Raw genomic sequence first — 14839 nt, 5'->3', positions numbered from 1 at the left:
TTTTACCACAGTACTGCATGGCCATTCCATGTATCTGTATATCCAAACCTTTTTGTTTGTCTTGTCATAATGGCAGGAAGAGGGGATCACAATAGTTGGACCAATCATAACCAGTAAACATATTACTGCAATATGTTATTTCTTTTGTATGATGTTGTGTTTAGTTTTGTTCCTTAAGCAATGCACAGGATAATGAAGAATTATTGTCGAAATATGTGTGTGTTTTGTATGCAATAGAATGTTCAGGTTACAGGTGTCAGAGAAGCAGAGACAGTATTGCCATTTTTCAGACGGCGTTTCAAAGTGAATATCCCACCGATACAGCAGGCGCTTGAGCTGCCTTTTTTTTGCCTCATTTTCTTGTTTTTCCCTATTGTCCCTGGGTAGTCTGTGCTGGAGTTCAGCATGCACTATCTCTGCCATTCCGGAAGGTGCTCCGTGAGTCTGCCTCATTATCAAACCAGCCCCCCAGGGGAATGAACATCCGTGGCTTCATAATGAACTGTGTGATAAAGCTAACAAATCTAACTGATTGCTGTTTTCTGCAGGAATATTGCACAATATAAAACCATATTGCAAAACATGTCTACTACACTTCCATACATATCCTTGTATATAATAATAATAATAATAATAATTATTATTATTATTATTATTTCTTTTTTTGCAAGCACCTGAATACCTGCTCATATATATCTATTCCGTCAATCAGGTGGCAGCAGCTCAACATAATCATGCAGGTATAGATCAAGAACTTCAGATAATGGTCAGATCAAGCATCAAAATGGAGAAAACATCTAAGTGACTTATAACTGTGACATGGTTGCTCATGCCAGACGGGCTGTATGAATATTTCTGAAATCGCTGATCTCCTGGGATTTTCACACACAGCACTCTCTAGTTTACATTGAATGGTGTGAAAAACAAACAACTTCCCGCGAGCGGCCGTTCTGTGGGTGGAAACACCTTGTTGATGAGAGAGGTCGTCATGACCACACTAGTTTGAGCTGACAGGAAGGACACAGTAACTCAAAAAAACACTCTTTACAACAGCAGTGAGCAGAAAAGCATCTCTTATTGCACAACCTGTCAAACCTTGAGTTGTATGAGCTACAACAGCAGAAGACTACATTGGATTCCACTCCTGTCAGCTAAGAACAGGAAGCTGAGGCTTTGGAACTGTTGGCACTGGGCAGCCTAATATTGGAAAAATGTTGCCTTATTTGATGAATCTCGATGACCATTCTGCATCCCTTTACAGTCACAAATTACCCATTTCCAGTGGCCAGTATTTGAATAGTGTTCCTAATAAAGTGGCCGTTCAGTGTATCTATACAGTATGGTGCAAATGTCTTCAGCAGTCAATGAAAATATTTAAGGCTATTCATCTTGGCAGCAAGTGTATATTCGATCAGAAGAAAAATAAAACTAACAATAACCATTTGCAAATGAAGAGTAACATAATGAAAAATAAACTAGAATTTCTTCTGTCTCTCATAAGTTACTTATTTCTTGTTGGATGGGTAGAGGAACATCACTTTGGGCACTCCAGACAATCCATGTGTTTGTAAATTTCACCACCAGCTCAATTAATTAATTAACTTTATTTGTTAAACAACTCAATGAGGTATTGATTGGCCAAACAAGATAGATGCCAGAGGTTCCAGGAAAAAATACATGGATGTTTTGGATGGTTGCTGAAAATACTGGGGTGACTTTAGGAGAGGTTTTCAAATGGCTAAGCTGATCTAGACATGGCCTCGTAGTTTTACACCAACATGAAGATCGTTTAAATATCATTTTCTTTTCCTAAGACTTTGGTACATTATTATATATACTGTACTGTGTCTTATGCTGCCAAAGAAACATGTTTAAATTATCTTCATGTTGGTATAAATCTTTGATAATACAGTATTTGGACAAAAGTATTGGGGCACACCTCTTAATAATTGAATTCATCAGGAGTTTCATTTCCACAGGCTTATAAAATGCAGCAGCTTGCCACGCTGTCAGGTTTACAAACATTTGTGAAAGGATGGATCATTCTGAAGAGCTCAGTGAATTCAAGCGCTATTCGATGCCACCATTGCAATAGATCAGTTTGTTAAATTTCTTCCCTGCTAGTTAATCCACAGTCAAATGTAAGGTATTATTGCAAAGTGGAAACATTTAGGAATAACAGAAACTCAGCCATGAAGTGGCAGACCACGTAAAGTAATAGAACGGGGTCACTGACTGCAGAGGTGCATAGTGCGTAAAAGTCGTTAATGATCTGTTGACTCAATAACTACACACTTTCTCTGGCATTAACCCCAGCATAAAAACTGTGCCGCAAACTTCATAGAGTGGGCTTCTATGGCCAAGCAGCCATATGCAAGCCTCACATCACCAAGTGTAGCACCAAGAGTTAGATGCAGTGATGTACAGCACACTGCCACTGGACTCTGGAGCAGTGGAATCAGGTTCTGTGGAGTGACGAATCACGTTTCTCTGTCTGGCATTCTGATGGACGACTCTGGGTTTGTAGGATGCCAGGAAACATTACCGGCCTGACTGCAGGGATTGCTAGAGGAGGGATAATGTTATAGGGTTGTTTCTCAGGGGTTTGGCTAGGCCCCTAGTCCCAGTGAAGGGAGCACTTAATGCTTCAGAATACCAATATATATTTGGAGAATTCTATGCTTCTAACCTTTTAGGAACAGTTTGGGGAAGAACCTCTTCTGTTCCAGCATGATTGTGTCCCAGCGCACAAATCAAGGTTCATCAAGACATGGTTGGGTGAGTTTGGTGTGGAAGAACTTGTCTAGCCTGTATTGATCTCTGATCTCAACCCCATTGGGCACCTTTGGGATGAACTAGAACAGAGATTGTAAACCAGGCCTTTACATCGAACATCAGTGGCTGACCTCACAAATGCTCATCTGGGTGAATCGGCAAAAATTCCCAGACACTGTGGAAAGCCTCCCCATAAGAGTGTCAGCTGGGGGGACTGACTCCATATTGATGCCTATGGATTTAGAATGAGATGTCATAAAAGTTCCTGTAGGTATACTGGCCAGGTGTCCAATAATTTTGTCCATATACTGTAGTGTATGTCTCTCAAAGTATGTTAACCCCTCCTACTATCACCCCAGTATTTCCAGTAACCATCCAGTATACGCATATGTTTGATGACCACAAGCATACCATGTATGGCTAATCAATACTTCATCAAGTAATTTGACTAATTTAGTCAATTAACTTAGCTGGTGGTGATATTTGGCTGGGGTGCCCCTGAGGAGAGGTTTGGGAACTGAAGCAGTGTTCATCTAGCCATCCAACAAGCTGTCAGTGATTTTTTGGAGAAGAAATTCTCTATATTTTGTTACTGCTCATTTACATATATTCTAATTTTAAATGCTGCTCTTCTCTATACAATGATATACTTAATAGGCAGATAAATAGCTTGAAATACATTCTATTACTACTTAAGACAAATCTAGGTTTGGACACGGTTTCATATTACTTGCTTTGCTATTGCTTTATTTTTGCGATATGAGTTTCCTAAGTTTTCCGTTAGATTGTGGCAGTGTGCTGCGGAATACCCGATACCTTTCGCAGTTTATAAAGAAAATGGCTTGCCTGATGCTTGAAAAGACAGTATTACCAGGTGAAGCATTTTGTATTGTAATAATCTTTGACAAAAAAATTCCACCTTGCACCTTCAAGTTGAGCAATGAATTAAACTCATATCTTTGGTGTGTCTGTGTTATGCATTGGATCTAAGCCTCTTTATCGCTCCTTAAGATAAAGTTGCTATCGGTTTGAAGGAATAAATCGAATCACGTCTGAGCACGGTGCCCTTTGTGTCTCAAATAAATGATGGAATTTTAGCTTCATGTTTCAAAGGAGCAAAGGAGCATTCCAATACCTCACCTGATGCCGGGGCCTCACCTTCCTTTTTAAAACGTTTATAACATGCTTTTAAAGGAGAACAGGATTTTTTTCTATTTTCATTCTAATTTTAATTCTCAATTCTGTTCTAATGCTGTAGAATTTTTGGAAGCTCAAAATCTACAGAGACACAATTATTTACTCTTAATAGTCCTGGTAGGTGTGAATTGCCCAAATATTTGATATTTTGCCTTGATATAGAGTTTGGGACCAAAGCCTTACATCCAGCATGGTTTCTGGAAGAGACTTTATATGTTATATATACAAATACCAAATAGGAGTTATAGAAAATTACAAAGTATATACATTTCTTATTCAGTAGAAGCAGACATTTTTTCAGTGCAGTAAATGCAACCCACGTACTGTCTCCATTTTATGTGCTTAAGGCAGCATTTAAATATATTCTTTTCTTTTCTCTTCCATCTCTCTCATATTGAGCAGCACATTTTGCAGGAATAATCTGTACTGATCTAAATGTAAAAAGTAAAAAGTAAATTGCACTGTCACCAAACAGGATTCTTTTCATGTGCATTTTGTTTTCATTAAGTTGGATTGCTGCAGTACTGGGTCACTCAAACTAAGAACCACAAATCTCATTACTGCACCAGTCATACAGTAATGCGTTAAAATTTAAAAAGCACGAAATTACATTTCAAACTGCAAGGTGATTCGTCCAGCAGGTTTAGACGGGGAGTGCAAGTGAATTTTTGAGGACTGCATATGTGCTTTGATGTTTTTGCAGTTACATTTTTTTTATTTAGTAGGCAACTTCATTCAGAGCTGCACACATTTCATAAAGCAGGGTTGTTTGGTTCCTGGAGCAATTGGGGTTAAGGGTCTTGCCCAAGGGCCCGATGGTGACATCACTCTGCCAAACATGGGATTTGAGTGGGTGACCTTCTGATTACAGGTTAGATGCCAGAGATGAGTTGGTATGTTGTTTGGAATGCTTGCCTATTTATTCTACTATCGACTGGTAAATTACAATTTTAAAATATTTCAAGGGAAATGCAAGGCTTTCATAACGGTAGCTGAAAAAAAAGTTGTCTGTGGAGACCAAGGGTACCCTTGTGTTATTATAACTTTAATACTCGCTGAATAACATTGTGGCCTCATACCTTCCGGCATGAGGGTTTGAATTCTGCCACTGAATCCTGCCTTTGAGGGCACAGAATTTGCATTCAAAGTCAGAAAACATGTAGTTTAAGTGCATTTCTGCCTATAAAATTTTCTTTAGTGTGATGGTGTGGCATCTTGTTTAGATTTTCAACTGCCTTATGCCTAGTGCATGATGGGATAGGCTGGATGCAACCTTGCACTGAAGAATTCGTTACGGAAAGTGGATAGAAATATTTTAACATTATCATAATGAAGTTACTTAGCAGGCACTTCTGTTTGAAATGAATCACGCTTCCAGTTATGCAGTGAAGTTTTATTTTCATATTACTCAGATGCAATAGCAATTACCATCCATTACATGTAAACTTTTGATCCATTTAACCTATTTACGCATTAGATCAAATTGAAAATTATATTGAAAGAATAAATAACATTTTGGATCATCAATATACAACATGCATAATCGATGGCAGAAAACATCCATGCAGATTTTTTAATTATTTATATACAAGCAGCAGTTTAATCACCTCGTTTAGTGCAATGTCATACTATCATAGTAATAAAATTTTACTGTTATGGACGATGGACGCACTTACTTGTCTGGACAGGACAAAAGAAGTTTGTAGAGAGTATCTATGATATGATAAGCTATGATATGAAATTTACTAGTAACCATCCATCAATGCATCTATCCATCTATCCATCCATCTTCCAACCACTTATCTAGAGTACAGTTACTGGGGGGGCTTGGATCTAATCCCAGGCAGCAGAGGGCACCTTGTAGATGCAGTTAGTTAACCCCCACAGTAAATATTTGGCCCTTGGCAGATATGCCCCTGCTTAATGCATGGGGGAGGGGTTGGGTATTATGGTCTCGGCGAGGATGGGAAGAGCTGCAGCACTTGAAAGGAAACATTTATTCCTGATTCATCTCGGTCTGCAAAGAGCCGGGGCTCAGAGTCTCCCTGGCCGTGGCACATTCTGCGTTCTGTCATGGTGACCATCTCGCTTTGAGTCTCAGGGCCTCGTCCACGGCTGCATGGCAGATGCTTCACTTCCAGCACGTTCCTTGGATCTGTCTCTATCTGTGATTAGAAACAGCTCAGAGCATCAGGGAAGGGAATATTTTCTATTGATTATGGGATGGTAAAGCAGGGCTTTAACAGGGTAACTAACTCCAGTTCCATCGTCCGTTCTAGAAATTCCAAAGTGCCGTGCCTTGTTTTCCAGTTCTCAGCCTCACCTTAATTTTCAAAGCTAGGTCCAATGTGTGTGTGTGTGTGTGTGTGTGTGTGTGTGTGTATAAGCCCCATCCTGGGTTGTTCCCTGCCTTATATCCTCATTGACCTGTTTCTCTCTCTTCACTATGTGTGTGGGGGTGGCATGGTTTTGCTGTGGTTAGTCTCACACCTCTGGGATCAGGGTTCAAGTTTCTGCCCTGGCCCTGTGTGTGGAGTTTGGACTGTGGGGGGAAACCGGAGTACCCAGAGGAAACCTCATGATGATACAGGAAGAACATGCAAACTCCACACATATGGAACCATGGCAGAAACTCACACCGTGGTCCCAGTGGTCACCATACCATCCTAGTTACAAATGGCCCATTTGTGTGAGTGTTTACCCTGTGATGGGTCGGTGCCGTATCCTGGGCTATTCCCTGCCTTGCACCTGTAGCTTCTCCGGAACCCTGGAACCCTGAATCAGACAAGTGGGTGCAGACAATGGCTGGGTGTATTATGCCTGTGATTTTCCCTGATACTCTGACTTCCTGTCTCAGATCCTTCTTCCTGGGTTTTCACTGTTTTTGGATTGTGGTCTGTGTCTTTCTGTTAAACCCCTGTGTACTCTGCATTTGGATCCTGTGTCTGTTTGTGACAGATTGTGTGTATTCTAGATATCAATTATGCATATTTTTCCTGTATAAACTGAGATGGCTGAACAACAAATCTGTTTTGTAGGCTTTTTACAATTTTCTTAACAGAATCCTCTGTCGGATTCTGCCTAGTGTCCCGGTTTGGGTCACTTTACAGTATGAAGAAAAACACCTTTGGAACGTACCATCATACAGTAGGGAAGAAAAGAGTAAGACTTTTAGGAAATAATGCTCAGTCAGGCAGGACAGGATAGACCATGATTGCTTATTTCACTCTCTCTAACAAACTAGTGCATGTTGCAACTAGTGAATGTTCCATCTGGCTGGAAAAACAATTTTTTGCGTGAAACATGATATATTTTGTGTCAATATATTTGAGGGTTCAAAATTATTGTTAATAACATCCAAAATATATAAAGGTATTCTGTGCTAATGGATAATATTTTTGTTTAATATTGTTGTATGATGATGATGATGATGATGATGATGTGTATTTTCATCAGTGAATTACAGTTGTATTGTGTGGGAGGAAAATGGAGATTGGAGAATTTTATTTTATGTCATATTTTATTAATATAAAGAATGATCATACAAGCACTTATAACTAAAAGTGCACATTAATCAGACATAATATTTTCAAACAATATAAAGCTTGAAAGCCTGCAGTGAAAAGCTCCCCAGCCCTGCAAGACACCTCCTACTGTATATTAGTGTTGTAGTCAAGACCGCCTAAACCGAGACCAAGACATTGCCGAGACCGGAGGGTATCAAGACCAAGACACTGCCGAGACTTGAGGGTACCAAGACCAAGACCAAGTCCAAGACCAAGACCAAGACACACTAAGGCGAGACCAAGACCAAGACTGGTCGAGACCAAGACCAAGACCGAAAACAGACTAGGGCTAGAATCGACATCACATTACCCAGATCAACTGTAGAGAAAAAAGGTATTGTTGTAAAGTGTCATTACTCGTTAAATCAAATTCATGTTATCTTTTCAATTATATTGTCCATATGTCCATATGTCTCTCATTTAAAATCTCCCAGATTTGTCATAGTTACGAGACCTGATGGAAAATAATATTCTCAGCAATCCTCTCCTATAACCATTTTATCAGACCTCGTCAAGGGAAAGAGATGGGATGTACCAGAAAGATGTTCATATTAAGTCTCTTATACCAGGGACAGAGGCCTCGGGTAAGCAATGAATACAGCTATGTAATGATCCTTTGCTTTGAATTGAAGAGAATGGAGAGAATGAGCCTCCAGATTGACTTGCAACTCCAAGACTTGCTTGCTTTGTAATCAATGTAAAATACCTAATTTATTTGGATTATAACTATGCTATAGACTTCGCGGACATTTTCGGACATTTCTTTGCCGATGTATGATACGATGTGTATGATGTGTGTGAACTGTGAAGCACTGGCAGTGTCCGTGAAGAAAATTTATAAAATGAAACATTTTTTAAATGGATGCATCTGACTGGTTGCATTTGAATTGAGGCGCGTAATAAATAATGATACTGTTCTGTGAGGATGTGCAGTTTTCTCTTTTTTTCCCAATCCCATCGAGACCGCTATGTCCGAGACCAAGACAAGACCGAGACCAAATAGAGTCGAGACCAAGACAAGACCGAGACCAAATAGAGTCGAGACCAAGACAAGACCGAGACCACAAAAAATTGGTCTCGAGACCGGTCTCGAGACCAAGACCGGTCTCGAGAACTACAACACTACTGTATATAACATATAAGACTGTCTCTGAAAATAAAGCAAAGATCAAATGTAAATATAAGGTAACAGGGTTTTCTTTGCAGGTTGATATTTACGCTCCTTTTAAGTTATAGACGCACAAGCAAAGTCAAAGTTATTGATACTTCTAAATGATAGCAGGTGTACGAAGCAGCAAGTCAGCCTTTATGAATAACAAATTCATGTTTCATTTTGAAATAATAATTTGTATGAGTCCACTGAATTCTAACTTTTTATATTGCTGTGTATTATTACAGCAATTTAAAACAAATTTTTTTAATTATATGTAAATTGTGGAAACACTTCCAATTTTTTTATGATTTTACAGAACTTTTTTTCCAGTTGTTACAGTTACTTATTTAGTCATCCAATGTATGATATTTGTAAAGATTCTTTGATTGTTTATAAACATTACCTCCAATATTCATGTAGTAAGTTTTATAGTGTAATAGCAAAAATGCTAGGTGTTTTCACAATTTTGGCTACTAGTTTACACACACACACACACCCATCCATCCACCCATCCATCTTTTACGTTTCTTGTAGACTTCTCAGAGAAGAAGAGTGATCTCCGAGTTTGTGACGATTCCACATGTCGATATGGTGGAACCTGCAGCGATGATTTGAGGTGTATCTGCTCGTTTCAGGTAAGAAGCTTTTTTCACTTTTGTTCAAGTCAGATCCTTTTATTGGTTCTTTTGTGTTTACTTTGTGAAGGTTTTGTTTGTTCTGTATTGAATTCCTTAACGTTCCCTTTAGCCTACAAATCAGATTGGTACACTAAGAAAGTCTCATTTATATACAGTACATAAAATAAGTATGTACTGTATTTACAATGTTACAAAAAGAAACGCAGTGCATTTTGCTTTATACATTACACCAGTTATGTCAATCGCTGTATAGATGGATTGTATGCTTTGAAACATGTTAAATGGCATTCAATGTGACAGCTGAGCATGTATATGGATGCCAGGAGGCCACTGGCATTATAGAAGCAAATCTTCCTTAGTAGATCTCAAGGGGACCATATTATCTTCTTCACATTGTCTTGCCAACCAAGGAGTCAATGACTGTTGATATGAAAAAATGATGATGACCATTTAAAGAACTGTACGGATCTTCAGACAGATGACAGAAAAACTTGAATGCTCTTGTGATGGGTGAAATAGCCATCCTCATAAGTTACAATTTATATGCCTTTATTTTATGTCTTGTTTTTTAGTGCCTCAAACGCTATAGACCAGTGTGTGGGTCTGATGGAGATACCTACCGGAATGAGTGTTATTTAAGACAAGCGACCTGTAAGCAACAGAAACATATCACCCAAGTTTCAAAGGGGTCGTGTTACCATGGTGAGTATGACAATTAGGCACCATCAGGTATTCTGGTTTTGCTATTTGTGTTATCTGTGTCAAATAAGACATATTTCTGTGACATCTAAGGGAGGTGGACAAGGGAACACAAGCATTTAACAATATATTAATAACAAGGATCTAATGCATTGCCTTCACTACAACTGTAAATCTTTCTTGGAATGCTGATATTAATAAGAAAGGTTCTAAACTGTGTGTAACAGGGTATTGGACCATTCTTCAAGAAGAAAAGTCTGTTCCTTTGAGGGATGAAGGTGTTGGAAATCTACTTTGAACTCTCTGTGCTGCAGAACTTCCCATAAAGGCTCAGTAATGATCAGTAATTTAGCAGTGTGTATAGGGGCATTACAATCTTGGAATACGATGACATTACGAGGGAATGGTGCACATACCTTTAGGGCCACCTGGTCCAGTAAAATGGCCTAATATTTCTTGGCCGTTATACATCCTTGCAGCACAATCATAGTCCCTAACGACTCCCTCAAGATGGCCGCCCATACTATTATAATGCCCAAATCATGTTTACAAGCTGACAACAGACATGGCTTGAAACTATCCGTTGACTTTCGCCAAACATAAACCCTTCTGGATGTAGGAAAAAGGGTGAAATATGACTCATCAAACTCAATTACTTTCTCCCATTTGTTAGCGGTCCAGCTTTGGTGCTCATTACACCAGGTTTTGTATCTATTCATCAATCCGGGATGTAAGTCTTCTCTGGCCCTGCCATAAGTTCCAGCTTTGCAAAGCTCACAAAATATTTTTTTTCTCCCTCTGAGACTGGATCAAAGATATTCTGATTACGTTCTGTGGCAATTTTTGAGGCAATTGCTTTTGTGGCCGATATCCTGTTAAATGCCTGTCTATCCCTGTCTGTAAGAATCGAATTGCGATCATTGTTCCCCTTTGAGGATAGAGTGTGTCCACATTTGGCACATGCCGCCATGCTCTTAGAAACTGTTCTTTTTGACACACTAACTACGTTTACATGGATACTAAGAAAAATTTATTATTGTGTTAATTACTAAAACCGGACTTTTAAAGTACATGTAAACATTTAGCCCGACTGAAATTGTACTGAATTGAATTTCTCTTAGTCAGATTAAGAAGCACAGAGCATACCAGAGGATGTACAGCACGTACAAAATATACAACACTGTAAAGCTGTCCAATTTACTAAAGGGCACACAGTACCAGGTTCTGTACTTCTGGTGCTTCAAGAAGGTACCAAAAGTACAGTACTTCAAGGTGTTGGTTTTCCACTGGTGTAAAAACTGTTACTGGTGCCGAATGACATTACACCGCGTGCCGGGGTATTTTGTACTGAATTCGAAAAATGTCTGTAGTAGGACTGGACAATGTGCGACATTAATACCAACATCGCAAGTTATGCTCATCCAGTTCTTACATCACTACTCAGCTAGATTAAGATCAGGCTTCTTCTTACCTTCAGTTTGGTTCGAATATTATACCACAGGGAGTTTAAGTCTCACTAAAACATTTTTACTCTGTCATAGGGGGAAAAAAAACCTAGCAAGTTTTGCAATTTTAATGATTATTTGTTTACCTTCGCTGCTTTTGCATGAACGCTGCATTTGTTCTGTTAAACAATCATAATCATTTTCATCTTTAATTGCTGTTTAAATCACTTGTACATGGGAACGTGAGAAATTTATGTTGAACTCCTTTTTTGTTTCATAAATACCCCAATATTTATTACAACAAAATCGCATTACAATATTTGAAATTTTTTCCAATACTGTGCTATCATAGTATATTGTACTAAATACTTTATTTCTTGTTATGCTATCTTGATCTTCTTGTATCTGTTCTTCCTACCAGATCACAATTAAAGCTTGTGTCACTTCATTTGTCCATGTACCCATTATTATTAATTTTATAATTTTTTTTTACGTCTGTGGCATAATAGGTCAACCGGACAAAGCCCAATACTAACAAGCTGAAAGGAGCCATAGCGCCACCTACTGTAGCGAGTCAGACATGCTTCGATCAATTAATCGATTCCCTTCCCGTGCATGTATACTGGGACAAGGACATTAGTCCGATTAAATGGGGTATTCAAACTATAACCGTAGCTCGACTTAGCTGTGCATGTAAATGTACTGACTGAATAATTTATCAGTTTCTCTGGCCTATGAACCTGCAATTCTGGCACCAAGTCTCTCGTTTCTTTGGACTCTGTTGTCCCAGGTTACTCTGAAATCTCACTAATCAAACCATGGAGTGTCAGACCTCTTTTACAGCACATTCTCATAAATAAACCTAATTTGACTCACTTTTGTAGCTGTATTTGTGATTTAGTTTCTTAAAATATGAAGTCCTTTTTCTTAGCTCATGGGAGTTTTACTTACACAAAAATGTTCTGAGGGTAGAACAAAAAATGATTGTCTTACAGAGATAACCAATCAGATTCTGGAAGAAGTCAGTCCAAGCAACTAGAGGAGGCAGGACCAAGTCATCTGATTGGTTGGTCCCACCTCCTCTAGTTGCTTGGACTCACCTCCTCTACAATCTGATTGGCTGTCTCTCTGAACCAATCATTTTTCATTTGATCCTCGGAACATATTTGTGTAAGTAAAACTTCCACAAGCTTTTTTTTTCTTGGGGCACCCTCCCAGTAAATTAACATGGTTACAGGGAGTCTAATCTTTTTTGGTGTTGCAAAATATTAGTAACTCTCACAAAACTCTGAGGCAGGATAGCATTTTAAAACATCTTTGGCTTAACAGGTTAAGCAGGTCAACAATGGCCAGGGTTTATTGGAGCACTGAGACTTTAGATTCTGTGCAGTTCTTAAATTCTGTCCATCTGTACTGTTTCAGGAATGTTCCTCATTCCATCTCCTCCCTAACACAGAGTTCATGTTCACTGCAGTGATTCAGTGAGCAGTTTTTTTTTTCCGTCACACTGCCAGGGTAGTTAGTTTGACTCTCAACTCTACAAAAGACATGCTGTTTAATGTGAACTTAAGTCTCCAAATTGCCCTTTTCATGTGAATGTCCTGTGGTGGACTGGCACACCATGAATGGGATTCTCTCGGCTGTATGCTAGAAGCCATTTAACATGAACACTGACTTTGTAAAGCTCTTATTTAAGCTAGAAAGGTCTTTATGTTTAGCAGTTGAAGATGAGGTTGTAAAATCTTAAGCCTGGCTTTGAGTACAAGACGAGTACATAAAAGAACATTTCCAATTTGTGTTTCATTTAAACTATGCTTGTAGTTTTCATATGATGCATAAATATAAAATACTGGTTTTCGCTCCAGTCCTGCATAGGAATTAATAACATTTATAATATGTTTGGATACAGAATGTGCTATTCTATACTATTGTCTATACTATTCATAATATGTTAGGTACAGGGCATTCATAGTAAAATCTTTATTTTATTTATAAAATGTCGGTGTGCAGGCCATGCACTAGAATGAATTTAGTTTATTTATAATGTATCAGTATAAATGGCATTCCACCCCTCTTGTTATACATGAGAAACCTTGTGGAGTGAGTCTGTAACCTGAAATGAAAACGCCCCGAGCTGCTGATCATTAGTGCTGACCCCAGATATTTATATCTGGCCCGTGGAGCATTAGGGGTCTCAGAAGTGTGATATTTCCAACGAAGTAGAACAGAAGCAATTCAGTTTGTATTGCGAGGCTGATCATTATGTGCTTCTTTTTTCATATGCAGATAATGGCTCTGGATCGGGAGACAGAGGTACGTTCTGCTTCGTATGTTTGGATGTAATGATTAAGGCTGACCTGAAGCAGCATGAAACGTGAAGTCCTTGCATCTTTGCTTTTAAGCTTTGTTAATTCACACTGGCAATTCATGTTGTGATCTGAGAAGTCAAATATAGAGAGGGTGATTACAGGCCTACATAATTCTCTGATACACTGGCAGGTTTAAAAATCAATAGTATCAGTCTTAAGGTTGTTTTTCAGTTTGAATATGACATTGATGAAAAAGACAAAGCTTGCAAAATTGTTAACAAAGCTGCTTGTAGAAAACTGATAGTTGAAAACTCAAAAAGATTCAGATAAACCCACAATAAGTAATGAATTTGATGATGGTTTCTTTGTGATGCAAGTAATTTCTTTAACTGCCGTTAAGATCTTTAAAAACAATTGGTTGCAAAGCCTTCGTCTTCCAGTTAATCTCTTGGAATTTGCCATAGCAGCACTTGTGAGGAGTAAGGGAACCCGAGATTATTGAACAGGTCTCAGAGGCTGAAAGCTGGTGAATTTCGCTCCCTACCTGAGCGCTGAGAGCCACGGGAGCGCCGTCATTAAGCTGCGCGGTTTGCATTAGCACTGTGAGGTTGGCCGCTGGTCAGGGGAGAGCCGGGGTACACGGGTGTGTTTGGACAGAGCTGGTAATGAGACAAGCTGTCACGCTAGCCAATACTATTATTACAATCTGAGGCACAGCCGGGGAGTGGCACACTGCTTTCAGCATGTTTATTCATAGAGAGAACTGCGATCCTACAGGGGTCGGCATGTTCTGTGCGTATCCTTAGCGTCTAATCAACAGGAACCTTTGCCAAATCAATGCAGATGTATTGTTTATTCATTTCAGTTATAATATTATATGAAGTTATATGAAGAGCTTTATACATTATATTAAGAGTTATGTAAAATAATGTATGCTATATTAATACCAAGTGGTGTGCTGTGGTGGAGGTTTTATAATTGTTTTGTCCATGAGTTTTGACATGGACTGGTTGTTGGGTGGGGGGTCTCTGGGAAGGGGGGTCTGGGGGTTGGAATT

The 14839-nt window shown here is 39.0% G+C and overlaps 2 protein-coding genes across 2 annotated transcripts in view; one reads left to right on the top strand and one right to left on the bottom strand.

Annotated features, from left to right (window-relative positions):
• The window catches only part of LOC111841593 (V-type proton ATPase 116 kDa subunit a 1), a 55188-nt gene extending 40772 nt beyond the window's left edge, over positions 1–14416 (bottom strand). The window contains exons 1-2 of the mRNA XM_072711721.1: positions 14327–14416; positions 13831–13910 (exon numbers count right to left, since the gene is read on the bottom strand). Of these exons, the coding sequence (XP_072567822.1) occupies positions 13831–13862 (32 nt within the window). The 5' untranslated portion in view covers positions 13863–13910; positions 14327–14416. The remainder of the gene's footprint in view (positions 1–13830; positions 13911–14326) is intronic.
• Positions 1–14839, top strand: part of tmeff1b (transmembrane protein with EGF-like and two follistatin-like domains 1b) — a 39787-nt gene that overhangs the window by 8979 nt on the left and 15969 nt on the right. Inside the window, exons 2-4 of the mRNA XM_023807454.2 lie at positions 9226–9326; positions 9902–10031; positions 13760–13786. Of these exons, the coding sequence (XP_023663222.1) occupies positions 9226–9326; positions 9902–10031; positions 13760–13786 (258 nt within the window). The remainder of the gene's footprint in view (positions 1–9225; positions 9327–9901; positions 10032–13759; positions 13787–14839) is intronic.

Source organism: Paramormyrops kingsleyae, chromosome 1, assembly GCF_048594095.1.
Source record: "Paramormyrops kingsleyae isolate MSU_618 chromosome 1, PKINGS_0.4, whole genome shotgun sequence".
Taxonomy (NCBI): domain Eukaryota; kingdom Metazoa; phylum Chordata; class Actinopteri; order Osteoglossiformes; family Mormyridae; genus Paramormyrops; species Paramormyrops kingsleyae.
This window is presented reverse-complemented; position numbering and strand designations above follow the sequence as displayed.